A 27,006-nucleotide genomic window follows, 5' to 3' on the forward strand; every position below is an offset into this window, starting at 1 on the left:
TTTAAGTTGATCGGGAATTTAATATTGATTGTTAAAAAGCATATATTGTAGCAGTAAAAATTAGACAGTGAAACACTATGTTCAGGTTGAATGAATAGCTTTACCAGTATCAAGTTAAAAATTCCAAATAATCAAACACTTAGGGGTAATTAATATATTGCCAGAGGATTATTTTAAAACTAATTGTTTTGGCTATGCTTCTGTACATTTCTGGGCTTCTCCTTGCCAACTGGATGTTGTCCTCTGTAAATATAACCACCTCTGTACAAAGCATACTTGTAGACCTCTGAGGGTAAAGGGTCCGAAAACATGCATAAGAGCAATGTTGAAAATGAAGGACTACAGTTTTATTCACAGTGACTTCAAGTGCTTCAGTCTAACTCAGGCTGTAGATTTCTAGCATACAAGAGGCCTTGTATGTTTAGTGTACAGAATTTTAGAATTAAAAGACCTTTAGTTGAACAAGAGATTAATCTGGAACTGTGGCGTACATAGTGTTGTCTCTCACTAAAGTTTTTAGTTGTGTGAGGCATTATTACTTTTCTCTAATCATCCTGGTATTATATTAGCACTTTGGTTTGGTTTTCTTTACAACTAAACTTGATCCATTTTAGGTAAGCATTTAAAAGAATCTCTAGCGTACTGATGTTATTTTGTACGACTCATCCCGTTGTAATTATAATGAAAAAGGGAAATATTACTATTTTCTTGGTTCTGCAAATCATGTAATTTGCTTTCTCTTTTACTTGCTGCTTGGTTTGGAGAAGTAACAAAGGCTGTCCTTGAGCTACTGTCATGTAGTTCAGGATTTTTAAAATGGGAAAGATTTTGTGTCTATTTACAAGAAGCCAGATGAATGCTCTGTGCCAATTTACCTCTAGATATTTCGGGTTTTTTATTTCTTTGGCAGCTATATGGAAGCATTCAAGTATATTGATCATGATGATAAGCAAACATGTAATGTGATATGCCATCTCTTTAGCAGAGATTTTGGAAAAAAAGTGTCTTCAGGACAGTACTTCTGCTTATTTCAGGAAGCTGCAAATTTCTGGAAGACAAGTGAGTGTTCTACTTCAGAGGTTACTCAGTTTTCAGGCTCTAGCTCGGCAGTGTTGCTGCTCAGGGGATGAAGCTGAAGCAATATTAATCCACAGTAAAATCAGATGATAGGATTAGTATTAAAAAATGTCTTGTAGGGTCAATATGGAGTTACAAGCTCATCCCTATGGTGGAAGTAAATGTCCACCAAAATGAAGAATTGTCATGTCCAACAAAGGATTTGCTTGTATGGCCTAAGTATGACTTGGCCAGGGCCAGGTCTGCTTTTTGAACATTTTTTCCTTCCTTGCTCTTTTGCTACAACACAACAGCTTACCTCTATTATTTCACATCTGAAAGCTTGGAAGGCATAACTATTCCAGGAAGGCAGGGATAGGTTTGGAGCTTCTCCTGTTTTGGTAATCTACCTGAAAATTACTACAGAAGACAATAGGATGCAACAGCCCCATTGCAGTCAAAAATGGAGAATAAAGATCATGCAAATGTAGCAATCCCTTATTTGCACGGGCAAATACTAGGATTGTAACAAAGCTGCAGAGTTGGTAAAATAGAGTCCTCAGTGTCTGGTGCTATTGCTAGTGACTACTGGGAGTGTCTGCTGTGCAGATTCTCCAGCACTTGAACAAAGACAAGGGAACAAATTCCAACTAGGTATCACTCTTTCAATAGCTCAATGACTAATTTTCATCTGCTCTTGATCTCTATAAAGACTATTCTAGCTTGGAGGATGTGGTGAGGAAAAAACCCCAACATTTCTCTACTTGCAAAGTGAGCAACTCTGAAACAATTAAACAAAAATATAGAAACTCAAAATTTATACAAGTGACTTTGTTAAATGCAGAATTGCAGCAGCTTAGCTGTGCACATCAGACATGAGGCTCTATTGCATGATTTTTATTCAGTTGCTAACGCATCACTTAGAATGCAGTAATAAAAATTACTTATGATAAAAATCTGTAATAATATCAACTAAAATACAATGTTCTTTAATAATAGAAATGATTAAAATCAGCTTCACGCATAAAATCCAATAAACTTTATACAAACCACTTTAAAACAGCAGTTGCCATTCAAATCACATAAAGGCAGCAGACTACAGATACTCCATGTGACAGTACTTTCATCCTGGACGTCCCTCATAGTCCAAGTGCAGCACTAGTTATTCCCTCTCCTAGAACTGGTATCTGCTACACATATATTCTTCAGGTATCCTAAAAGTATCTCTTGTACTTCAAACAAGCTTCACAACTGGGAAGTATTTGTGAGGAGAGAAGTCGAATTCTGGAGGAACCTATGAAGAAAAGATTAAAGATTAGATATTAGACAGCAGTACTACTACATTTAATACTCATTATGAAAACAACCTGCACACAGAAAAAAAAATTGAACAGCAAGAGACTGAAAAAACATAGTCCTTGTGGCAGACAGCACTCTCATGACTTTGTTCACACAAGCTGCTTGTTACACGTGCTTGTTCCCGCTATTGAAGAATACCCTTATCGTCTATGTTGTCCAACATGCATTTCTCAATTTTTTTTCTCATAACATTTATAGGTTAGAATTTTCTATAGTTAACTACAACAAACTGTTTCCAGGGGAAAAATAAATTAAGTTACTTGCCCTGTTCTTAGAGTAACTCTTAAGTTTGAATGTGCTCATTTGGCTCTTAAGAGATCTGTGGTGGCTTTACATAGAAGATAAACTGTTCATGTTGGGAAATCTCCAGATCATTGAATCCAACCTTAATTTATGTATTACTGCATTTTATGTTCAATTGAGCTGGCATTTCCTTACCTTAGAGTCTTTCTTGTGGCCTCCTGCCAGCAGCTTCATGACCACAATATTGGGTTTTGCAACTTTTAGAATTCGATTGATCTAAACATAAAACAGAAAGAAATCTTCAAGTCAAAGCATTTGACCTCACAGTTATTTAAAAGATATTACTGTAATTTTGATACACTATTAGCAATACAGCAGTTCTCTTACAGGATCAGTTTAACAGAGATCAGACTGTTTTGGATTTGGTTTTAAATACAACCGCTGAATTGATTAAATTTAATGAAGGGTGCATTTATTTTAATAGTTACTTCTTAAAAAGTCAACAGGCCACAGAAAACACAGCTTTAATAATTTTTGAACAAAAACATAGGAACTATGGCAAGTTCTGTGGCACTCACACAAATAAGGGTATAGACAAACTCTAGACATCTAATCTTCAACATTGCAACACAATGGTGAGAGGAACTCGTGTATGAAACTGGTGGCTTTTTGTATGGAAGTGTTCTGGATGTGCTCAAAACTACCTCTTAACTATCTTGGCCTCAAATAGATAGCACATATGTGAGTACCACCATGACCCAGAGAGGAGAAAGTGAGTCCTAAATTCTCAGGAGGACCTAATCCTGTAACTATTCTTAATATGCTTAGATGTGACAGAAAAAGTATCCTCCTTGCTCCAAAATACAGTCACAGACACTTAAGGACAAAGACCGAGAAATTCCTACCCATCTTTTCAGCTCAGTGCTGAGAAAACTGCTCCAGGGAACAAGTGCCAAACTCAATCCTCTTCATCCTAATGATGTTCAAACCTATTTTGTCCTCCTCTCAGGAGTCCACCCGAATTACAAGATGCCAACTAAGTGTGACAGGCATGTTACCACTGTCTGATTAAAAGTGCTGTTCTTTTAGAAAGGGGCTAGAAGGCAACGTGCAAGGAAATAAGCTGCTATCCAGCATCTCGGGTTCTCAGCAGAGAGAGCTTTTTTTTAACAGTGAGCACAACTTTATGCTAGCTGATGTACTGAAACAGATCACTGTGCAAGATGCCACCACTCTCCACTGTCTGCTCTTTAATCAAAGCACTCAACTTTGCTCAGCATTTTGATGGAAGTACATTTTGGGTCTCAAGGAGATCCAGCTGAAAAAAACCACTCTATTTTAAGCAAATACTCATTTTTCTAGTGTTTCAGTCTTACCTCATTGTCTGGATTTGGAATATTCTCAAGAATCATTTTAGCTTGCTGGTAGTGCTTGCTAGCTGCCATGTAGAGATCGGATGACTGAGGAGGTGGGCTATACTTATTTAAATCAGACATTTCCTAGAGTGTTACAGAAATGCATAAATACATATTAAAATATATAAAATGGAAATTAAAAATTGCCAGGAGATTGTTTTTATAACATTACTGTATTCAAGAGAAGAGTTATGTCAGCTAAATACTACTTTGAAAATCAAAACTTTAATTGAAAGTATTTACTTAAAATGGCAAAACCCAAGCAACAGTGCTCAGCTATTACAGTGTCACAAAACATAATGAAATTCTCATAATTTTTATAAAACAGTCTCTCTCTTGAACAAGTTGCCATTCATTTGCTTTAACAGTGGTATGCAACAGGGTATGAAATTACAGGAAAAAGATAAAGTATATTGTTGACTCAAAGCTTCAGCAAGTCAGATGGTGAAACTGTATAAAACTTCATTTTATATAATTTTGATTCTTCAATTTTTTTTTTGTTCCTGATTATGGGTTAAAAAAAGCTGTTAATGACAAGACTGTGATAATTTCTTAATTTCCACTACAGTGGAAATAATATTAAACAGTTCATAACATTAAACTGGGGAGAGGAACTGGAATAGAAAATAGTACTGTTTCTGTTCAGACTAACCCCAGAAGCAAGACTTAATAGGTGAGCAGCCAGGGGTACTGCAAACACCTAGCTGAATATCAGCCAACAACATGCTCTTACTACAAATCAGACAAGCCTCATACGGGATTATACAAGAAGGAGTATGGTCAGCATATCAAGGTTATCATCCTGATCTCAGTATTTGTGTTCTGTTATCTAAAATACTGCATACAGGGCTGGATCCACTCAGTTCTAGAAAGATGTTGAGATGTGGAGATGGTTGGGGGCCTAGTGAGTATATAAGCCACAAGGAGAGGTCAGTGGAGCTGGACTTTTTCAGTTTTATAGGAAGGATGCTAATGGGTAATTTTAACAGCAGCCTACAACTACTTGAAAGACAGTTACAAAGCTGACAGAAGATAAAGATTCCTTGTTCATAATGGCAAACAATGTAACGTGAGAGGCCACAGGTTGTGGCTTGGTAATTCAGACTGGACATTAGGAAAAAAAAATAATACAGCCCTCAATTAGTTATCCTATGACTTAAAGGACCAGAAAAAAGTAACTGAATCAGGTTTAACCAAAGATGTTGGAAAATCTCCAACCTTGACTTTTTTCAGATTTGGCTAGACAAAGACACAAGTAATGTGATTTTATAATGCTGCTTCAAGGAGGAGGCTGGACAAGACAAGCCTCCATTGGTCCTTTCTAAACATCACTCAAAATTAACTTTTTTGGTTTTTTCATTTGCTTGCTGCACAATAAAAACATGCTGCTATAATTAACCATAGCCAAGAAGTCTGTTAATAGACTTCCAAGAGATTTCATTTTCATGCAAATCAACAGAAGCATCTTAAACTGCCGTATCAGACCAATTGCTAAACATCTAAGTTTATAAAGACTTCAGTCCAATATGCCTTGCACAAAACTAAAGCTAGAAGTCCTTGCCATTGTGACATAGTTTCAATGTGAACTTTGAGGTTCTTTTTACTATGACAGTGATATTTAAAGCAGGTGAGTAAATGACTTCTATAAAAGTATGGGCAGCATCACGTTTGAAGATTACTCACTTTAAATTGTAGGTAGTGCACTGGAGGTGGTGTTATAACACTGTTGAATGGAGCAAATCTGTGCTCATATCGAACTTGTTCACTATCCAGTTCAAACTTAGGTTTTCTTACTTTGCCATCCATGTCAAAGGCAATCATTGTCTAAAAGGAAATTATAAAGTATTATATAATATGTATACAATTGCATATAATATATAATAATTATAATGCAATAATTATAATATAATATATAGTACATATTATATTTATGTCATATTTTGCTGTGAGGAAGATCAAAATTATGGTGTAGGTATAACTGGAAGGATAGAAAAACTGTAGAGAATTTACCACAGAAAATTATAAATTTGAACTTAATTTCCAGCACCACTACAAAAAAAGAAGATATGCAATGTATGCAGGATCCCTAATACAAAAAAACTGAAACAAAAAGAAGACAAATGAGTTACCTTGTACATCCCAGCACACATATTTTGGTATGCTTGACTCATGGTGATCTCTCTGCTGAGAGGGCGAACTGCAAATTTTACATAAAAATAAATTTTCTTACTTCAGTTTAAGTACGTGCATTAATTTCAGATCAGAGAAGTTCTTCCAAATTTCCAGAAAGTCACATAACTCTTAATTATATTTTAAAATAACTGAAGCATACAAAGCCTAGACATGCATTTTTGCTCACCTGACTCCTGGTTACATAAAATACCTCAGGACACACCTACCAGTCACATGAACACAATTCTACTCTCCATGGAATAAATTGGTCAGTGGTATTCCCATGACATTATAAACCACAGAACAACAGCCTCAAACACTCACTCTGTACTCAAGAGGCCTAGTTCAGGGATCTTTTTGACTTCTAGGGCTAAGAAGTTAAAGCACTTTTTATCCTAATAATCCTGACAGCATTCTTTTAAGTTTCCCTTTAGTTTCCAGTGTTTAATTAGTGCCAAACTGCCCAACACTTGGCATCTCAAGTACATTAGTAATTTTCTGAACTTCCAGAGACAAGGGAATTTAGTTGATATGATCCTGAGCTGTTCATATCCAACTGTCCCCTTGAAAAGGTGGCAAGGAAAAGAAAGGGAAACTCACCATTGTATAATTAAGAAACATGCTTTAAGAAACTCTAAAGCCAAATAGAAATTATAGAAATATGCTGCAAGTCTAGTGTTTGAATCTAGTTACAGTCACTAAAAGCATAATTCTGCAGGAATTATAAACTCTGAGGAAGTCCAACACACAACTGAAGAAACTATATACGGTGAATATAAATGAGTTTGTATTTTTCTGAAAGATCTATTTGAAAGTAAAAAACTAACTAAATAAATAGGAAACTCTTAAAGTTTTACATTCAGTCTTCATAAATAATAGGATATTTTTCCTATCCATATCAGTGTTTCCTGTTTAAGTTTTGAATTTTAATTCTACATGGCTGCATGAAAGGAAAAAGAAAGATGTGTTAACACTCTACATCTAGGTACCTTTCTTCTTTTTCTTCGTTTTCTTACTACTACGGCCTTTCTGTTGTTCCTCCATTATCCTCTCCTCTGCCATTTGAGAGCTGTCGGCGCGGCTCAGCGTTGACATCAGCCAGGCGTAGAGGAACTCTGAGAGGTACCTGCACAGAAGCCATACAGAGCTGTTACAGGCCGCAGTGCACCATGCACTCATCCTGCACACGTCCTGCCCAGTACCAAGGCACCTGCTCCAAGAGGTAAAGGATGTGTCCTAGCAAAGGACAATGCTTATGGGCCATGAAAATTCTTTGTTTTGTATGGTTGGAATCAACACATCGGTCTACGTTCATGTTCCGGTTCAGATTCAACCACAAACAGCTCAAGGTGTGCAAGCTTCTTACACATTTACTAAGTGAAGTCTAAGCTTCACTCCTGTAACATCAAATTTTTCTAGAACTCTACCCCCACCAGATCAAGTGGGTTTTTTAAAGATACTATGTTAACACCTTTTCTATTTTTGTTTGTTATGACTTGTTATTCTGAGAAAAAAGATAACTACTGACCTTTTCAAGCATTAAAAAGCTGTGAATTGTTACATAAAGGGGCCAAGCCCACATACATACGCAGTTCTTTCAGAGTTAAAGAGACAACTTTAAGAACATTTTTTAGAAAGTGTAACTGAGTCCAGTAAATATCTTACTTGACTTCAAATCAAAAGGAATAGGGGGAAAAGAAGAGAAAAAAATTACAGATTTGGAGTAAATAAAAATGTAGTAATAATTATAAAAAAGTTGTAATCAGAAGAAAAATTACTGAGAAATTTGAGTTTCATTTGCATATTACCTCTCAGAAACTGCTTCTCCTTTTTTTCCTTGAGTAAGAAAGCAGTTAACATGTCAATTCCAACTAAGAGTGGTTTTATTAAAATGGTAGAAGGAAATACGGGCAGGTAAAAAAAATACTGTCTTATACAAAAGTTGGTATTACTGATTGAGTAAAAAAAGACCGCCATCTTCTGGTAACTTATAAAATACTAATCTTTTTACTTAATCCGCTGTTGAAACATCATAGAAATGCAATGCATAGAAGTTTGTGTCATTTGCACTGTTTTAATCTTTCAGTAAGAAGGCTTATGGCTGACATAGGAATCTCTTGGTAGTTTAAAAAAAATTAAAAATTAAAAATTCTCTTTTGGCACAAGCCATTAACTGTGAAAAATAATTAATGTGAATATGTGAATGGAAGTGGAAAAATAAAAGTATTCTATTTCCAGATAATGTGATGATTTTAACTAAAGGTGGAGGATGTCTCTTCAAATATACCCCAGATAAGAATTTTAGCTAGTCAACTTTCAGATTACAGTTATGACTTAAAACTTTGCAGAACTTTTCCTGAATACTAGAGATCAATAGGACTAGTGATCCTGATACTATAAAGGCAGAAAAGAATTGCTTTTCTCCCGTATGCTCTTGTCTAACAAAATCAGCACACATTTCATTCATTGTTAATAAAAGACCCTCTGCCAAAAAGCCAAACAGAGTGAGAATTACTTTTTCAGGAAAAAAAAGGTACACTATATTTAGTAAGTTTAAAAAGCTGGAGACCAACGGATTTTTTTCTCCACTTGTAATATTACAGATAGGTAAACCAAACACAGTTTTGATCAAGCCTGAGGATAATAAAATCGTATTTAAAGTCCCTCCTTCAAATACGTGTAATTATAGCTCTCTGTGAGCATCCCTCCTCAAAGAGCTGGCAATAAAGCATCTTCTTACCAGTAGATGTAGTAATATTCATGCATACTGTAAAGTTCTAACTCAAAGCCACTGAGAAGATACTGTATCATAATACGAAGGTTGTGGTATAGGACCCAGGTGCCCAAGCAAGCCAAATGTTGCCTTTGTGGTTCCTGCTTCAGTAGCATGCTATGAAGCGCTGCATCTACTTTCTCTGCCTGTTGGAATAAAAAAAAAAGACCTCAAAGTAATAGACAGAGAAGGAAAAATATTTGACAGAAACGGCATCCTAAGCCAGAAATAAAATCTTAACAAATTGGGTCAGTACATTTATGGCCCAGATTAAAAGATGGAAATAAGTCTAGAACTGCCAGAAAACTGGGAAGATACTCACCTAAGTAAATTCTGCTGCACAGAACAAAAATATTTTTCACAGTAATATAGCAAGAATTACCTGAATTACCTGAAAGAATTACCAAATATTTTAAGAATATTAGATAGGTAAAATTTGTAATTTTTAAATGCATTTTTATATAGATCATTAGCAGTCACACGAGCACAGACTCAGAACCCATTACATGCTGTTGTTCATTGTTCTGTATTGGCAATAATTATTTATTTTTTAAGGAAAAAACCTAGCTGCATTGAAAAGTAAATTTATAAGCTTTATATGCAAGAAACACACAGTGTTCCACCAGAGTAACTGAAATACTGCCAAGATCAATTTTGTCTTAAGAAGCAAGTTGTATGGAAGACAAAGTCTCTCACAGCTGGAATATCATCAGTAAGCCTAAACAGAACCATCCAAATAACCTGCTACAAAATGAAAAAAACAGTGCCTCAGGTACAATACTGCAACAAACTCAAACCATCTTGAAGAAAGATGGAGCACACAAAATCACTCTCCAACTCCAAGTTCCTCAACTGTTCTCCTTGCCACATACATCTTGGGAATTATTTTATTATTATATGGCTCTCACTGCTGAGAAAACTTATTTCCTGTAAGAGAATATTTTTTTTTCCTCATCTCTCCCCATTCTTAAGGGATGTCCAAAATCAGTCAGAGCACATATTTTATAGTGTTTTTTTTTTTTTTTACGTTCTCTTTAATAATTATAAAATTTTGCAGTTTACATCTTACATAGGTATAAGGCTGAATTTTCAAAGGTGTCTTGTAAGCACACCTTGTCTATCTCCCCCTGGTTACATCCTGCAGACTGATAATCACAAGCAGGATAGAGACTAAAAGCTGTGCAATTACCATTAAATTACATCTCAACAGATCTTCCTGAAGTCTACTTACTAGACAAAGTTAATCTTAAAAAAATGTAGTATGGTTTTGTTCAATACATCTAGCATGAAGTTTTTGGATGCATCCTAACAATTTCTTGTGCTAAATTTTAGGAGTCCTTGTCTTAAGGATTTTCCATCATTCATTTAGAATTTAGTACCATGCTTCACTCTGGCAGTAATATATCTGGAAAGAAATTTTGCTGGACTGCTGCCTAGGACATTACCTCATCTTGTAGTGTGGCAAATTCCTCAAGGATGTGACCTAGTTTATCTCTCTGACGAGCTCTGTTGTGTCCATGGATTTGAATCAGACTACAGAATGGCTGAAAGAAGCAAAGTGTAATTTTAAACTACCAATACAACTTTGAAACTACAGGAGTAGTAGTATGATGTCTATTTAGGTACCTGATTCATACATCTATATTAGGAGGTGGGTTCCTTACCACTCCCTACAAAGTCCAAGTTAGCAGGGAAGTAAACTCTGTGGAGTGACTCAAGAGCCAATTTCTCTGTACGAAAGTCAATGTGAGATTGAGTCAGCATCCTTTAGAAAGGTCACCAGGGACTACAGAAGTATTTCTTATGCCTAAATCCATGTGCCCAGGTGATTATGGTAGGCAAGGGCATCCTGGCCTGTATCAGAAACACTGTGTCCAGCAGGACCAGGGCAGTGGTTGTCCCTCTGTACTCGTTACTGGTGGGTGAGGCCTTGCCTCACAAATCTCATTTATTTCTGGGCCCCTCACAACAAGACAAGACACTGAGGGAGCATGTCCACAGCAGAGCAATGGAGCTGGTGAAAGGTCTGGAGCACAAGTCCTGTGAGGAGCAGCTGAGGGAGCTGAGGGTGTTTTTATTTTACCCTGCAGAAAAGGAGGCTCAGGGAAGGCCTTATCACCCTCTACAACCACTTGGAAGGACGGTGCAGCCAGGTGGAGCTCATCTCTTCTGTCAAGTGACAGGACAAGAGGAAATGGCCTCACGTTGTGCCTGGGGAGGTTTATACTGAATATTAATAAAAATTTCTTCACAAAGAAATTTGTCAAGCATTGGAACCAGCTTCTCAGGAAAGTGGTTCAGTCACCATCTCTAGAAGTATTTAAGAGATGTGTAGTCACGGCATGGTTTAATGAAGGACTTGGCAGTGCTGGTTTGGACTTAATGAGCTTGGAGGTCTTTTCCAACCTAAGTAATTCTGATTTTGTTAAGATTTTTGTCATGCCAGGTCAACAACAGAATCTTAACAAACTGAAATAATTTTGTTTTTATTAGTGATATGCATTTGTGACATGAAACTACTCTGTAAAGAGATAGTAGATGCAGATTTCTTATAAAGTGAAATGCTAAATAAAAATCTGGAAGCAGAAGAAAACCAGCAATAATTACACTGGATTTTTAAAAGTGATTACCAATTTAAGATGGCCAGCTTCTTCAATTTTGCCTTCATGTCAGGTGTGTAAAATAATTTGACTAATTTTCAAATGTATGCAAATCTGCCAAGTGCTCACACACATATATATGTTGTAATTGGAAAGAACACTTACCCGAACACAATGTGTGACAAAGGAATCGATATAGTCTTTTGCCTGGTGGTTATTATAAAGACAACACCTAAAAAAGAAATATCTGTGTACCTACATATTTTTTATAAATGCCACCAGTCTGTGTATCACAAAACAAAAAAGAAACATAGGTGCAGCAACAGCAATTGACTCCTTCATACATAAGTACTACATACAAAAGGTATGTTTTTTGTACATTTGTCATTGCTCTTGTAAGAAGAAATATTTTTTTCATCAGACATGTAAACACATACAAGTATACTCAAGATCCACTTACTTTGGAGAAAGTACTGGAGGACTGACGAAAGATCTTAAGGCATCTTTTACCATGTCTTGCATGAGATGAGTGCCAAACACCTTCTTGTTATCTACTAGAAAAGTTGCCTAAAAGTAAAGATGTGCTTTTAGAAACGTGTTTTACATTAAAAGTAATGCTCTAGAATTACTAATAGAAAGCTCTGGCAATACCTTTTATATATAAAAAAATTGTAAGATTACTTTAAGAATTAAAATGGTTCAACTAGGTCCAAGGTTAAAGACTCAGAAATACTGAGATCTGACACTTCTGTGGTATTCCCAGGACAGCAAATACAGCTCTATTACTTGCATAATAGAGTGCATGCAAAATTGTTTGATTTCTTGGATGATAAATCAGGTATTTCTGAAGATTAGCGTAAAATATATGCCTTCTCTGGATACAGATAAGGATGTATCTACAGACGACTGCTGATGTTTTTCAATCCCTCTGGATGCTACTACTTACATCAGTCATGTCTGATACTCATATAACTTCCCTCCATGAGTTCTGTGTCCCTTTCTTACATAGTTCTTCAGCAGTTGAAGAAAAAAAACTGCTGTCAGGCACCCACAGGGATTACAGAAATACATGTAGTGGAAGGTGAGAACACACACTAGGAACACATTTTACTTGCCCATAATTATAGTCCATTGGGTCTACACATGGTTTAACAGGGATCAAATGTAAAGAAGTTCTGGCATCTTAGGGGCGCCCTATTATTCTGTACCAACCATCAGTTTTACTGTTGTAGCAATAGAAGCAGTCTGTACATTAAGTTCTGTCCAAAAAGTGAGATCAATACAAATACCAGCCCCAAAACGGCAAAGCGCATGGAGAGCAGCATAAAAATGTGTGTACAGGCACAGCTTTATGGTGGAGAAAAAAAAATAATGCTTTCTGTTTTAATTAGCATGTACTAAAATGACCAAAGCAACAGTGTTTAAAAATTATTTTAAAAATTAGATCAAAACATAAGCCTCCATATATAGAATCACAGAATGGTTTGTGGTGGACCATCAGATCCACCATCAGATCTAGTTCCAAACCCCCAGCCATGGGCAGGGACATCTTCCTGGCCTTGAACACTTGGTGGAGCATCCACAACTTCTCTGGACCATCAGATCCACTATCAGATCTAGTTCCAAACCCCCAGCCATGGGCAGGGACATCTTCCTGGCCTTGAACACTTGGTGGAGCATCCACAACTTCTCTGGGCAGCCTGTTCCAATGCCTCATCATCCTCATAGAAAAGCATTTCTTCCATAATACTCAATACTTAAATTTACCACTTTACTATTATTAACTTACATGCAAATTACTGAAATACTTACTAACAGGAATTTATAATGAATACAGAAGTATTTTATTAATAGACATAATTAAGACTTGCCTGTAACAGAGATCTTGAAAGAACACATGGTGATTGCTCACTAAACTCACAGAAAAAGTCCTAATGTATATGTAGGAAAAGAAAAAAAGACAAATCAGGTTAATATGCCAATTTATATACGTATAAATATACACCAAATCATTTTTACACACACATGCATCTTTCCTAAAGAAATATATACACCTGTGTAAATACACCTATATTTTGTTTAAAAGCATACACAAACAGCATAGCTTACACAGCTTGTACAGACCATGAATAGTTTGAACAGAACAAAATATATTATGAAGATTTTCTGCAATTGTTACCTAACAAAAAGGTTTCTGAATTTTCAAATGCAACAATTAGAAAGATGATAGTACAGAAAAAAAATACTGAGATTGTTAAGATCATGATGTAACTACACCAGGTATTGAACAAAACTGAGAACTTATTTTAAAAAATTGATTGAAACCCAGGTAAGGTTTAACTGGTACCAGATGCTTCATGCAAACACTCCTTTCATTAATTAACAGGAAATAGGAAGACAAGAGGTTTGCTGTAACTGTATTTCTTTTATCAGTCAGTGAATGCATGGATACAAAAAAATATTTCAAGCATTTAAGTGTCTTCTAATAAATGTAGGCAGTAACTAAGAGTAACATTAGTTATTCAGGAAAGAACATAAGTAGGTGCTTAACTTTATGCCTATTTAGGGAACTGCATGCTTAAACACCTATTTAGTGCTCTCTTGTGTTACAGACACGTGCAGAATACTGCTTAATGAATTTGAAAAAAATCAGGCATGTAGCAAAGAATTATGTTCTGTTGCTGTAGACACGGATCTTCAACCAAAGAAACTTGCTTGGGCTTTGCCAGTAAGACACAGTTATTCAACAAATTATGGGAAAGTTGAGATGTTTGAGAGGAGAAAAGTAGTAACTATCAGGAAGGATAGTAAACTTTGAAACTGAGCTGAACAGTTAAAAACACTAAATACATACATAGTGCTCAGTTTTCTCTCCAGTGAGCAAGAACATGCATATATGGCGTGATTTTTTGCAAATTACATTTTCACATCTTCTTTCTAGCAATAAATAAGAAATATTCATGCTTACCAGTATACAGTGCAAGTTACTTAAGTTGACTACTTCACATACAGTTTTTATTCGGTCTATTAGTTTGGAAAAATAATTGACCATTTCTTCCCTTTTAATAATTTTTGCATATCGAGGGAAAGTTGGTGGCAGCAATCTCTGATTAACAAGTGGCTCAAACCCCATCATAATAGGATGATCTAAATGAGGAGGAGAGGAGAGAGACAGAAAACTGCATGTAAGTTGTGCTTTCAGAACCCCCTTCAATAATATAAATTTAATTAGCCAAAATGAATTCTTTAAAGTGACAGTTAACTTCCTGAGACTCCAACAACACAATTAATACAATGATTACTCTTTATAAAACCTGAGTCCTCCTGTACAAACAGTTCAGTACTGTTCTCTATTTTAAAATGGCATATACACTGATTCTAAGTGCAATGCACTTAATCAAAAGTTCACGTTAACTCTGGCTTTGAAATGGCAGTGTTGCTTTCAGGAGAACAATCACCTGGTAAAATAAAATTAAAATCAAACAATGCAAATCTGTAACAACTTGCATAACAAGTGTTTCAGTTCAAAGTAAATAGTGATTTCAACTTTTTTTTTAAATACAAAAAGGTATTTATGTTTATGAAGGGATCATATCCAGTAAAGGAAAAAATGGTCTAATTTGATACATACCTCCTTTAGTGGTATCATTCTGTGCCTGCATACCATGATGCAGTGAATTGTGTATGGCAGAGAGCAAGTCAGCTGCCTGAGTCATTAGTTTCTGAGCTTCTGCAACTGCACTCATCTGAAAGGGAGGAAATAATTATTATCATTACAAACCAATACATTTTGACTATCTAATTAATGTTAGTATAAAAAGAAAAAAAAGTAAGGGCATTAAGATTCTGATATTTTTACATAACTAGTTCTGAAAAAAACCCAAACAACCCAACATTTTTGTGTGGTAGTGTTCTTTGTATGTTATGTATCTGTACATAAATTCAATGCTGTATAAGACTTTACAATAGTTACAACTGAAAGTCTTGTACACAGTGCATGAGAATCTGTTTAGGGGGGCATGTAGTTCTAGCCCTTTGCCTTAAAACATGAAATTCCTTCCCCTCTCAGCAATTAGGAAATCTTATATTCAAAAAACAGACAAATTGTATGGAATGCTATTAAATTCCTCTTCTCAGACCAAAGATATCTAGATATGAATTCCATATCACATGGAAGGAAAAGCATATAGTTCTTCTGATGTGGACATAATACTGCACAGCATCAGGTAGCTCCACAGGAGGGAACTGAACTCAAACAAGTTTTGCTCATGTGTGAAAAGAGTAATTAGAAATCTATAAATATTTTAAAATATTTTGTAATGAATATTCTGTCTTTCTGCAAGGCCATAATAATGCCAGCTACTAGCCTTCCCTGTGTTTCCCACTTTGAACAGAAACTGAGTATTTGCCATTGTAAAGCTTTATTCAAAGCTTTACCTCCATCCACGTCAATTCAAATCTCCAGGATCTACACAGTCATTGCCTGATCTTAAAGAATGAAAAATGGGTACTTCATAGGATCCAAAGTCAAACACAGAAATGCCAAATGAACATACCTCTTTTTTCGTAAAAGCTATTAGGACGGTGAGTAAGACTCGGGTAAACTTGACTCTGCTGAAGACAGCTAAACATTGTTGATGCTGTAATAAAATACTGCTAATTACCAAGCAGTAGGTATTAGATCATAGAATCACAGAATATCCTTTGTTGGAAGGGACACAGAAGAATCATCCAGCCCAACTCCTGGCCCACCCCAAGTGCCACACTATGTGCTTGAGTGTGGTCCAAATTTTTCTGGACTCAGAGTTTTGGTGCTGTGACCACCTCCCTGGGGAGCCTGTTCCAGGGCCCAGCCACTCTCTAGCTGAAACCTCTGTTTCTAATATCCAGCCTAAACCTCCTCTGACACAACTTCAGGCCTTCCCCTCAAGTCCTGTCACTGGTCACCACCAAAGAAGAGATCAGTGCCTGCCCCTCCTCTTCTCCTCACAAGGAAGTTGTAACTGCGATGAGGTCTCCCCTCAGTCTCCTCATCTCCAGGCTGAACAGAGCAAGTGATCTCAACTGCTCCTCATATGGCTCCCCGTCAAGGCCATTCATCATCTTCATGGCCCTTTTTTGGACACTCTCTAATACTTAATGGCTTTCTTGTATTGTGGTGTGTAGAACTCCCACAGGACTCCTGCCCTCCCTGCACAAACTGCCACACAAAAAGCCTCAGCATGCCCTGCTGTTTGACAGCTCTTCCCCGTGCTCCTGAGTGGTCACACTTCCTGGCTGCTTCTTATATGCATGGGTGTGGTTATGCCATATTTAAATCTTCCATTTACATCCATGAAATCCAGGAAAAGAGCAAACAATTAATTACTTCAAGTTCAACTTCTGGATCTCTCTCTTCTCCTTGTCGACTTCGGGTGCTCTGCAAGGTAAAGAAATGTCAAATAATTTACTAAAAATTGCAAAGGGAAGCTACTGATAAAATCCCTTTGCCTTCTCTAAAACATTCACCTGTTAACATGAAAAATCAGTTTTCAAATTCAAAATTTCTTAATATATAATCCAGATACTTGAATGACTCTCCTGTAGTAATAAGATCTATCTCAGTAAATTCTGCAAATAAGCAAGGAAAGTACATGAACACTTTACATTACAGGCTTACAGGCTATGGTAAAGGAAAATTAAATAACTTCTTTAACATCCCATAGTATATCTGCCTAAAACCTGAAAGTTAAACACCTACTTTCTGTGTCCTAGCCCAGTGTTATTTTCTACATCATGATTCCAGCTGCTACTACTAGTGAAGCAACTACTAAGGAGTTTACAAATAAAGTCTGAAGATTTAGCTAGAAGACAAACTAAAAGCATGTTACAGAAACCATTAAAACTAAAAGCATGTTACAGAAACCATTATGGCAGTACTTCAAAAATCCCACCATAATGACACAAACCTCTTTCATTCCTCATAATCCAAATCCTTACCCCAAACCCATGTTAAGTACACCTGAAATATAACTGACAGGACAAACATGAAAACAATACCTTCACTCGTCTTTGCATGTCATCTTCTACATCTTTCAGCATACCTGGAAAAAAAATCACAGCACGATTAAAAGCTGAGAAGCATTCCTAAGAACACCTTCACCACTGAGGGGAAAAAAAGTTTTATGGGGAAAGTCAAACTCAGAAGTGCTTTACATATCTATTAGCCAAAGACTAGACAAAAAAATCTTGTGAGGAATGGTGGGGATGTTTTGGAACAACCAAAAATCAGAATATAGAGCAACTGCAGCAAAGCTGAAGAGTGCACAAACTTTTCAAAAATAAATCAATGGAAAACTCAAATACATACACAAAAAAATCGTGCATCAAAAGATTAACATACATACTTATGGATGTACCTAATAACATATGTATTCATAGCTGTAGAACTACTAGATTGCTCTTTTTTGTAAAGCAACCTGTTTAGAGGACAACAAATTATGAGGCAAAAAAGCAGAATTCAAACAACACACTTTCCAGTGGCGCATATCTTTACCGTGATGAGCTCATGCCTAGCCACTTCGTTGGCACATCTAAAAGCACTTCTTCTGTTTCTCAGGGACTTAACATGACAACAGAACCTTTTTTCTAAGGAAAAATAATTTGATCTCTTTTTTTCCACAAGACAAATAAAAAGCTTAACAGCTAAGACTCCTAGCAATTAACCATATGTGTCTGAAAGCAATCACATGCTCAAAAGAAAAAGAGGCTGCTGGACAGATACAAAGAAAACATAAACTGTACCTGTAACTCTAAGATCTGTCACACTGTTGGCCATTTTAAATCCGTAAGTCATTGACTGAAAATCTTCCTAAAAAAGAAAGATCAAGGAAGCAATATGTAGTGAAATATAAAAGCTGTAGTTACATTTTGAGGTTGGGGTTTGAGGGCTTTTTTTTTTTTTTTGTTTGGGTTTTTTGGGAGTGGTTTTCTTATTAGGTTTTGTGTCTTTTGGTATTTTTTCTCTTTTGGATGAATGGTTGGGGGTGTGGATGGGGTGTGCTTTTATTTAATTTCATCAAGTACAGAAATCCAGATTTATTCCACACAGCTGAATACACTCAGAATGAATACACTGAATGACCTGCCCACCCAAATCCAGCTTGAGATAATTATTTTCTGCATAAATCCTTAATACCAATATGCCCTTCATATTTTCATCAAGTGACACCCTACCAATACGTTACAAGAACTATAGCTGCAAAATAGTATTTGATCCATTTTAGATATAGTCAGCAAGAGTGACCTGTCTAAGCTCAGAGGAAACAGAGATTGCTCTGAGCACTGAAAACAGGACTTTGATCTCATTGCTGGACAGACATTTTAGACAAAACACAATCATGACTATCTAACATAGAAAAATAAAAAACTTAAACTGGAAGAAAACCACAACTGAAACGTTATTTCAAATGGATAACCACAAGACTTGCACTGCTTCTTGATTAAAATATTTATGTGGCTCCAGTATTCAAGGAAAATACAGGAGAGCATAAAACACCTTCACTGGGGAAAACTGCATTTTAAAGGTATCTAGTCTAATACTTTTAAGATGATGAACTGCTATTCCTACAGTATACTCAAATCAAACACTAACAAATGTCACTAATACATTCTTTTACTTGCATTATGGTATAATATTGCATATTTAACCCCACAGGAGATGGGAAACACATACCTCCTCAAAAACAGCTGCTTTATTAACCTTTTCTCTGGCAATATCACAGATTTTTAGGATTCCAAGAGCAAAAGCCTTCATAGCAGGATCTTCTATGAAGTCTGGATTATGAATATAAAGGCAAGTGAATACTGTCTGTGCCAAGGAATGTCCTTCTAACCATGTTATCTAGAGAAAAGGAAATTAAATACTTAACTCATGACAGCCAAGTCCTCATTTTTGTAGATCCATTCTTTTTCCATTTTACTGTGCTTCAAAAACACATTAAAAAACTAAGCCTTAAAATTAAGGCTGCCTTATCAAGGCAACCTTCCAAATACCAAAAAAGGGCAAGTGAAGGTGTTTCAAGCCTAGAATTCTGGTGTTGGATAAAACTCTTCTATGAAGTTCAGGTCTAAGCCCTGTGATTTAGACATGACATTATGTTAAGAGAACTTCACACTTATAAACTTTCTCTGCATAAATAGTGAATAGAAAATCCAAATGACTATGAGACAAGTCACTAATGTTCTTCATGTTCTCTTCCTTTTTACATCATAAAAGCTTCTTGACCCAAACCCCTCTCTCTACCCCTTCCATGTTTCTTTAAGCTACACGGAAAGATTCAGTAACTTACATTTCTATTTTGAAATAGCAAAAAATTAAGTAGAACCATATTTTTAATATCACTACTGTGCCTTTTGGGGATGAGAAGTAGAAAACAAATGATGTTACACTGTATGAGATATACTATGATCTTTACATGTCATTCTGACTAAACCAATTGGAAATGTTTTTAAAAATAATATTATTTATCTAATTTTAAAGAGTAACTGAAAATAATGAGTATCATTCACTGAGGAAATTAGAGCACATAAACAGAAAAAAATTGCAATTAATAAGTAAATTATATTCAATTTATTTTTTCTAAATAGGTTTATTTTCTTTCTTCAAAATGCTTCTGTAAGCTCAGTTAATTCTGACTGTGCAGAAAGGAACAACAGAGTGCTACCAGTTACTGCACACTCAGCTTCCAACACAATCAAATATCAATACATAGCAGGCAATCAGGTAACACACATTTATAAAACCAGAAACGATAAAACCTTTTATTAAAGTTTTTAAGGTTTTTATTTAAGTTTTTATTTAAATTTTTAAGGTTTTTATCAGCTATCTTCCATATTTCTTATAGTGAAAAAATTAAAAATCAAAATTAAGCTATAAAAAATAATGCAAACAACTAAAAAATATATCTATGTATTTTCTGCTTGGTCAATCTTTTTTTGAGATGTGCTGGGTTTTTTTTTTCTTTTTTTTTTTTAAGATGTATTTTAGATTAAAGATTGTATTTTGAAAGCAATACCATCTAACCTAAAGAACAGAAAACTGCTTACCAAACAACAAAAACATGTGTCCATTATTCCTACCAGCTCAGGAGAAGTGAGATCCTTTATTTTAATGGTACCATCCTTAGAAAACAAACAAAAAAAAAACATAACCAAAACCCTAAATACTATGGAATTGTACAGGCAAAATACAGCTTACTTGTACCAAAGCCAAAAAAAGAATTAAAATTTGTTTAGGACTTCAGAGTAATTGCATACCTCTAGCTTTATAACATGTCCCAAATTCTTAAAAACTTTTCATTCCCATCAGTTAACACTGACCGAACATAAAACTACCCAAAGAGAATGTTAAAGTAACAATTCTTATTTATTACCAGCCAAGAACAGTTTAAAACCAGTTAACTGCTAACACTAAAATCACAAAACTGTAAAATCATAATAAAGACTGAACAACAAGTAATATGCAGGACCAATTCTTTGAAGACTGCTTCTTAAACTGGAAATACTTGTAGTGTTTTACCACCTTAAAGGGGAACACCAAAACAGCTGCAACTTTGATCATCTAATTTGCCCAATGTATGCAATCCTGCATACATTCTACATGACTTAGCTAGTGTTTTACGGAGTTCTCTGACTCCATTCCAAATGTTCACCATAAAAAAATACTTTTCCCTCTGACTGCACTACTTTTTCTGAAATAAAAGCAAGTCTTTCAACCTCTGTTCTCCAATTTACCTTGATCATAAATCAAAAGTTAATCATTACTGTCAATGTTGGTGAAGCTTCTGTTCAATGCTGATAAACTCAAAGAATAATAAAGTGTTAATTTCCAGCTTTTTTAAGGAAGCTGGTTTCCATTCAGGTTAAATAGAAGCTAACCAATATATCTTCATATAAAAGACATGTTTTGGGGAAGCATAGAGTGACTTGCAAAACAATGCTGGAAATATATTTACTTGAGGTATCAATACCCAAAAATTTCATACTACTTTTCACTGGAAGGGTTAGCATCATTGTGATAATGCAGATAACAAGAAAGGTAAACATCACAAGCTATGTTTTACTTAATTATCCAAAAGAAAAAAACATAGATTTCAAGAGGAGATTGAAAACATAAATTATGCTGTATTGTGCTTAGCAGTAATTTGTCAAAAATGTGTATTTCTACAGACAGTGTAGGCAAACCCAAGAAATTCACACAAACCTTAATAGCTTGCTCAAAGTTAAGAACCTTTCTGTTAACTTGGTTTCCAATCATACCAGCATCCATCTTGGGATCCATCATTTCAATGGCAGACATGGCTTCAAAAAGACCAAAACTAAGAACGCAAATAAAATAAATGTGCTGAATTTAATTATTTTATACAAAATAGTCTTTGCAAACTAACGAAAAAGAACATAGGGTGACAAACCAAGTACACTATATTCTGACCACAGACAATAAGGTATGTGAACATTAGTACTGATCTTCAGAGATCATGGTTTTCAGGAAGTTAAGGATCTCTCAACAAATTCATAGGAAAAGAGATGGCTAAAAGAAAATGATTAGCCTTTCTCTAAGGATGAAGAACACTTCTGAGTGAAATATCCCACTACTACATCTTTGCACACTTATTTCTATAAACTTCATAGCATCTTCTTAAACATCATGTAAAATCATAAACTGGTATTAACTGAACAAACTGTTCCTTAGTACACCACATCCAAAAAAACAAGTAAGATATGTCCCCCACACACAAATGACAATATACATAACATATACTAATACATATTGAATAACCAGCTTTGTTTAAAATGGGCATGTTAAGAAAACTGATGCAAAAAAAAAAACCCTCAGCATGTGACAACATAGCACTTGTAGCCAGGGCAGAAGAAAAAAAGCTTGCAGAAGAGCCACATCAAAAGACTTGCCTACATATGAAGAGATATAGTGCTTCACTTTATCACAAGGTTTGTCAGAACTCCTGCAACGGGCTTTATAATAGAAAAAGTTTATTGCACGTAGCACATTTAAATTCTGAGAAGTGTATTTGCTGCATTTGCTCTGAAATGCTCTTACGTATAAAAGTACACCTGAAAATGTGCTTTGATTCAACTTAGTAACTAGCTGGTGACATCTTTGCACACAGTTTTAAGCAGGTTTTCATTTAATAGAATGCTTCTGTTTTCTGAGCTATTAGTTTCAAATATAACTTTTTTCTTTACTCAAGTGAACACCTTCACTAAGAAGAAGAATTTAACCTTTAAGATATTTAAATTATTTTAATTCATCATTCTTTAATAAATTCAGCAAGTCTTTACCACATGCTTTTCTTTGAAATATACTTTCAATGTGTAGAGTTCTTACTTTCTGCTTTAGCATGAAGTGCTTTACAATGCATTAAAGCATACAGAATGTTTATCAAATACTTGATAGTGATATTTGGGGCAACCAGGTTTAAAGTCTTTCTGGCCTTTTTTCATAAGAGCATGTCCCATAAGATAGTGCAGTAATATAATCACCACAGATCATAAGATGCGCTATGAATTTTGAAAATACAATTTCAATGCCATTGAAAAATGTTATGTTATACTTAGAGCATCAGATATGTTCTGCATTCATAGGTGCAGCATATACACACTGCTAAGAATATATAATATTCTATATACTTCAAATACTTAACATAAAAGTCTAAAAAAGCTTAGTTATTAGGTAACATCAACATGTTTGCAGTAATCTTAATCTAAAAGCCAGAACCATCCCACACACATACTTACAGCTTGTCATGAAGCAGTTCTCCTAACTTCAGTTCTACAAAGGAACAGGACAAAACAAACAATTACAATCATCTACTAGCACAGCTTTTCCAAGGTAGTCTTGTCACACGTGAAACTGCCTTATGCCAAGAGAGAACAAGCTGCAGGAAGCAGATCAGGAATTTCTACTTGCATTGGGTTTGCATGGCCTGAGTTTGGTAGTTTGTGGGGGAGATGACTACAGGGATGGCTTTTGTGAGAAGCTGCTAGAAGCTTCTTCCATGTCCAGTAGAGGCAATCCCTGGTGCCTCCAGAGAGCCACTGGGCCAATTAGAAACAAGAATACCTTGTGGTAACAGATTTAAGAACAAAAAAACAAATTGCACAGTTTCAACTGCAGATGGAGAACAGCCAAGTGAGAACATGGGAGAAGAAGAGCACTGCAGAAATCAAGGTCAGTGAAGAAGGAAGGGGAGGAAGTGCTCCAGATGCCAGACCTGAGATTCCCCTGCAGCCCGTGGTGCAGGCCATGGTGAAGCAGCTGTGCCCCTGCAGCCCATGGAGGTCCATGGGGATGCAGAGATCCACCTGCAGCCCATGGAGGAGACCCACACCTGAGCAGGTGGATGCCTGAGGAAGGGTTATGAACCTATGGGTTATGAACCTGTAGATAAGGGACCTGCTCCCATGCTGGAGCAGCCTGTCCTTGGAGGACTGCACCGTGTGGAAAAGTGACCCACACTGCAGCAGTTTGGGGAGGACTGTTGCCCATGGGATGCAGTCACATTGCAGCAGTTCACTGAGAGCTGCTGCTCATGAGATGGACTCATGCTGGAGAAGTTGATGGAGAACTGTCTCCCATGGGAGGGACCCCAGTGTGCAGCAGGGAAACAGCTCCCCTCCCTGAGCAGCAGGAGAAGCCTTGGGTGATGAACTGCCATAACCCCCATTCCCTGTCTCCCTGCACTGCTGGGGTACGAGGCAGAGCTGGAAGGAAGGAGGGGTGGCAGGAAGCTGTTTTTAAGGGGTTATTTTACTTCTCATTGTCCCGCTCTGATTTTGTCAGTAATAAATTCACTTCATGTCTCTAAGTTCAGCCTGTTTTGCCCATGATGATATTTGGTGAGTGATCTTTCCCAGTCCTTATCTCAACCCATGAACCTTCATTAAATTTTCTCTTCTCTGTCCAGCTGCAGAGGGAGAGGAGTGAGTGGCTTTGCTGGGTGCCTGGCATCTGGCCCAGGTCAACCCATGACACTACTGCTTTTACTTACAAAGCACTTTCAAGACTGAAAGACTAAAAAAAACCCCAGTGGTTAGCAGTGTGCTGTCATCCCTCTGTTATTCTAGGAATTAAAAAAGTTTTAGAATTACTAAGCACACAGTGCACTCACAGAGCAAAAAGATGATATCCTGGGCTGCAGGTCAAGGGAGGGGATTCTGCCCCTCTGCTCTTGTGACCCTACCTGGAACATTGCATCCACGTCTGGGGTTCCAGCACAGGAAGGACATGGATCTGTTGGTGCAAGTTCAGAAGAGGCTAACAAAAATGAATGGAAGGCTAAAGCACTTTTCCTATGAAGTCAGGCTGAAAGAGTTGGGGCTGTTCAGCCTGGAGAAGAAAAGGGTCTATGGATTCATCTAGCATCCTTCCAGTTCATAAAGGAAGGCTAGAAAAGAGTGGAGAGGTACTTTTTACAAGAGCATGTACTGACAGGACAAGGGGAACTGCTGTTAAACTAAAGAGAGATTTGGATTAGATACTGGGAAAAATTCTTTACTGGGAGGGTGGTGAGTCACTGGAACAGATTGCCCAGAGAAGTTGTGAATCCCCCATCCCTGGCACTGTTCAAGGCCAGGCTGGATGGGGCTTTGAGCAACACAGTCTGGTGAAAGATGTCCCTGTCCACAGCAGGGGAGTTGGAATGAGATGGTCTTTAAGGTCCCTTCCAACATAAATCATTCTGTGATGATTATTCTGTGAAATAGTAGCCTCTGAATAGCCTGTTTCCTCTGCTCCTTTATTCAGGTGCCCTAGTCTTTTCCAGGGGAGACTACTGAAAGGCTTGCTTTTCCTCATAACTTTTAAAGGAGTCTTTAGATATATTTGATGGGTACACAGATATAATACAGGGAGATAATTATTTATAAGTAATTTAGAGTAATATAGAGAAGTAATACACAGAAATTGTGTTTATCATTATGTCATATTCTGTGTAGTAAGATGCAGTTTTTATATTTATTTTTCCCTAGTGTCATCATAAAATCAGTTGGAAAAACTGTAAACTAGCAGTAGCACCTAACAGTAATAAAAGCACTGTTTAAATGGAAGCAACTGCTTCCCCATTACTGAGAGGCACTGCATCAGTTCAAAAACTCAGACTTGTTTCAAAGATGAAAAATGATGCACTGATGAATTAAATTAATTACTGGACCCTAGAGATCAAAAATATGCATGAAAGAAATAGTGTGTTGATTCTGCATGCAGGAATGACATTTCCACTTGGCAGAAGAGACAGTAAGAAATCTTTGCAAAAGAAAAAAAGCAGATGTGAAAATGCGTAAGATGAAAAAGCTTTAATTAAAGAAGTATTTATGTAATCTGGAAGAGGAAACAAAATGAGGTGGTTCATGATAATTCCAACCTCAGAGTTAACACAGAATCAATGTAGCTCATTCATCTAAAGCTTGAACCTGGGTCAAACTATTGCTCAAAAGAGCTCAAAGAACTATGCTTAGGTCTCCAAATGATTCCAGGTTTTCTCAGAATGAAAGGACTACAACTCACCTTTACAAGCTTCTTCAAAATCTTGGGTTATATCTATCCAGCTGGTATTACTCTTTTCCATCTTGTCAGGCATACCAAGTTCCCATCCTGAATCATCATCTTCTAGTGTAGCTTTCATAACCATGATGCTGCACCTTTAAATTTCTATCAGAGACACCATATATTTGCACAAATTAGAGAAGGTGCTTTGTGGGAATAATTTTTTTTCTTTTTAATAATCAGGTGAGAATAGGAAATGAACTAACATTTTATTTAAACATTTACTGTTACACAAGACCCACAGAAAAACCCTTATTAATAAAAACTCTCTAAGAAAAAACTTTTCTTATGCATAATTTCTTTACAAGTACCTTGTAGGCTGTGAAACCTCAAAAACTAGGGACACCAGGACATCAGCTGTACAGACCCATACTAAAGTGTCTGCTGTCAAATTAAAAATAAAATCGGAAGCATAATAATAGATGCAGACAACACAATTTTCTATTTGTTCTTTTATACTGTTAGACTATATGTCCTCCTACTGCTCTGCAACAGTAATTAAAAAGAGAGTACTGTAAAAGTGAAAAAATACATTTCCTACGATTTCTTCAGCAGAAAAGATTGCACCACTGAAGTTAAGCAAGTTCAGACTGGAATATAAGTTTTAAACTCCACCGACCAGATATTTCGAACTGGTTTTGTTCTTTCGCAACGTCCCGACACGCGGGCACCCCTGAGGACGTCGTTTTCCCGGTCAGCCTGCCTGTGAGGTGTCAGCAAATGCTGAACTCCCTCCCCTCTGTTGATGGAGCTCCCCTAAGAGACAGCTACGAGCTCGGCAAACTC

At 36.4% G+C, this 27,006-nt stretch overlaps 1 protein-coding gene across 1 annotated transcript; it reads right to left on the reverse strand.

Annotated features, from left to right (window-relative positions):
• On the reverse strand, positions 1–26,325 carry NAA35 (N-alpha-acetyltransferase 35, NatC auxiliary subunit). Its single transcript, XM_068176206.1, has 22 exons — positions 26,182–26,325; positions 23,415–23,448; positions 21,862–21,976; positions 20,706–20,780; positions 19,333–19,500; positions 18,402–18,468; positions 17,658–17,701; positions 16,987–17,037; positions 16,175–16,258; positions 15,250–15,364; positions 14,587–14,765; positions 13,490–13,549; positions 12,079–12,185; positions 11,784–11,850; positions 10,464–10,562; positions 8,986–9,164; positions 7,235–7,371; positions 6,203–6,270; positions 5,757–5,897; positions 4,035–4,157; positions 2,854–2,934; positions 1–2,350 (listed from the first exon to the last, which is right to left on the reverse strand). The coding sequence occupies exons 1-22, from the start codon at positions 26,303–26,305 to the stop codon at positions 2,291–2,293; spliced, it is 2,178 nt and encodes a 725-aa protein (XP_068032307.1). The 5' UTR covers positions 26,306–26,325; the 3' UTR covers positions 1–2,290.
• Between the last annotated feature and the right edge of the window lie 681 nt (positions 26,326–27,006).

This window comes from Anomalospiza imberbis, chromosome Z, assembly GCF_031753505.1.
Source record: "Anomalospiza imberbis isolate Cuckoo-Finch-1a 21T00152 chromosome Z, ASM3175350v1, whole genome shotgun sequence".
Lineage (NCBI taxonomy): Eukaryota > Metazoa > Chordata > Aves > Passeriformes > Viduidae > Anomalospiza > Anomalospiza imberbis.

Excerpts from the sequence above, each read along its gene's own strand:
- NAA35 (XM_068176206.1), bottom strand. The coding sequence starts at position 26,305 with ATGGTTATGAAAGCTACACTAGAAGATGATGATTCAGGATGGGAACTT. Across the intron at positions 17,702-18,401 it reads GACAGATCTTAGAGTTACAG|GTATGCTGAAAGATGTAGAA; the intron begins GTACAGTTTATG and ends TTTTTTTTCCAG. Across the intron at positions 2,351-2,853 it reads GCCACAAGAAAGACTCTAAG|GTTCCTCCAGAATTCGACTT; the intron begins GTAAGGAAATGC and ends TTTTCTTCATAG.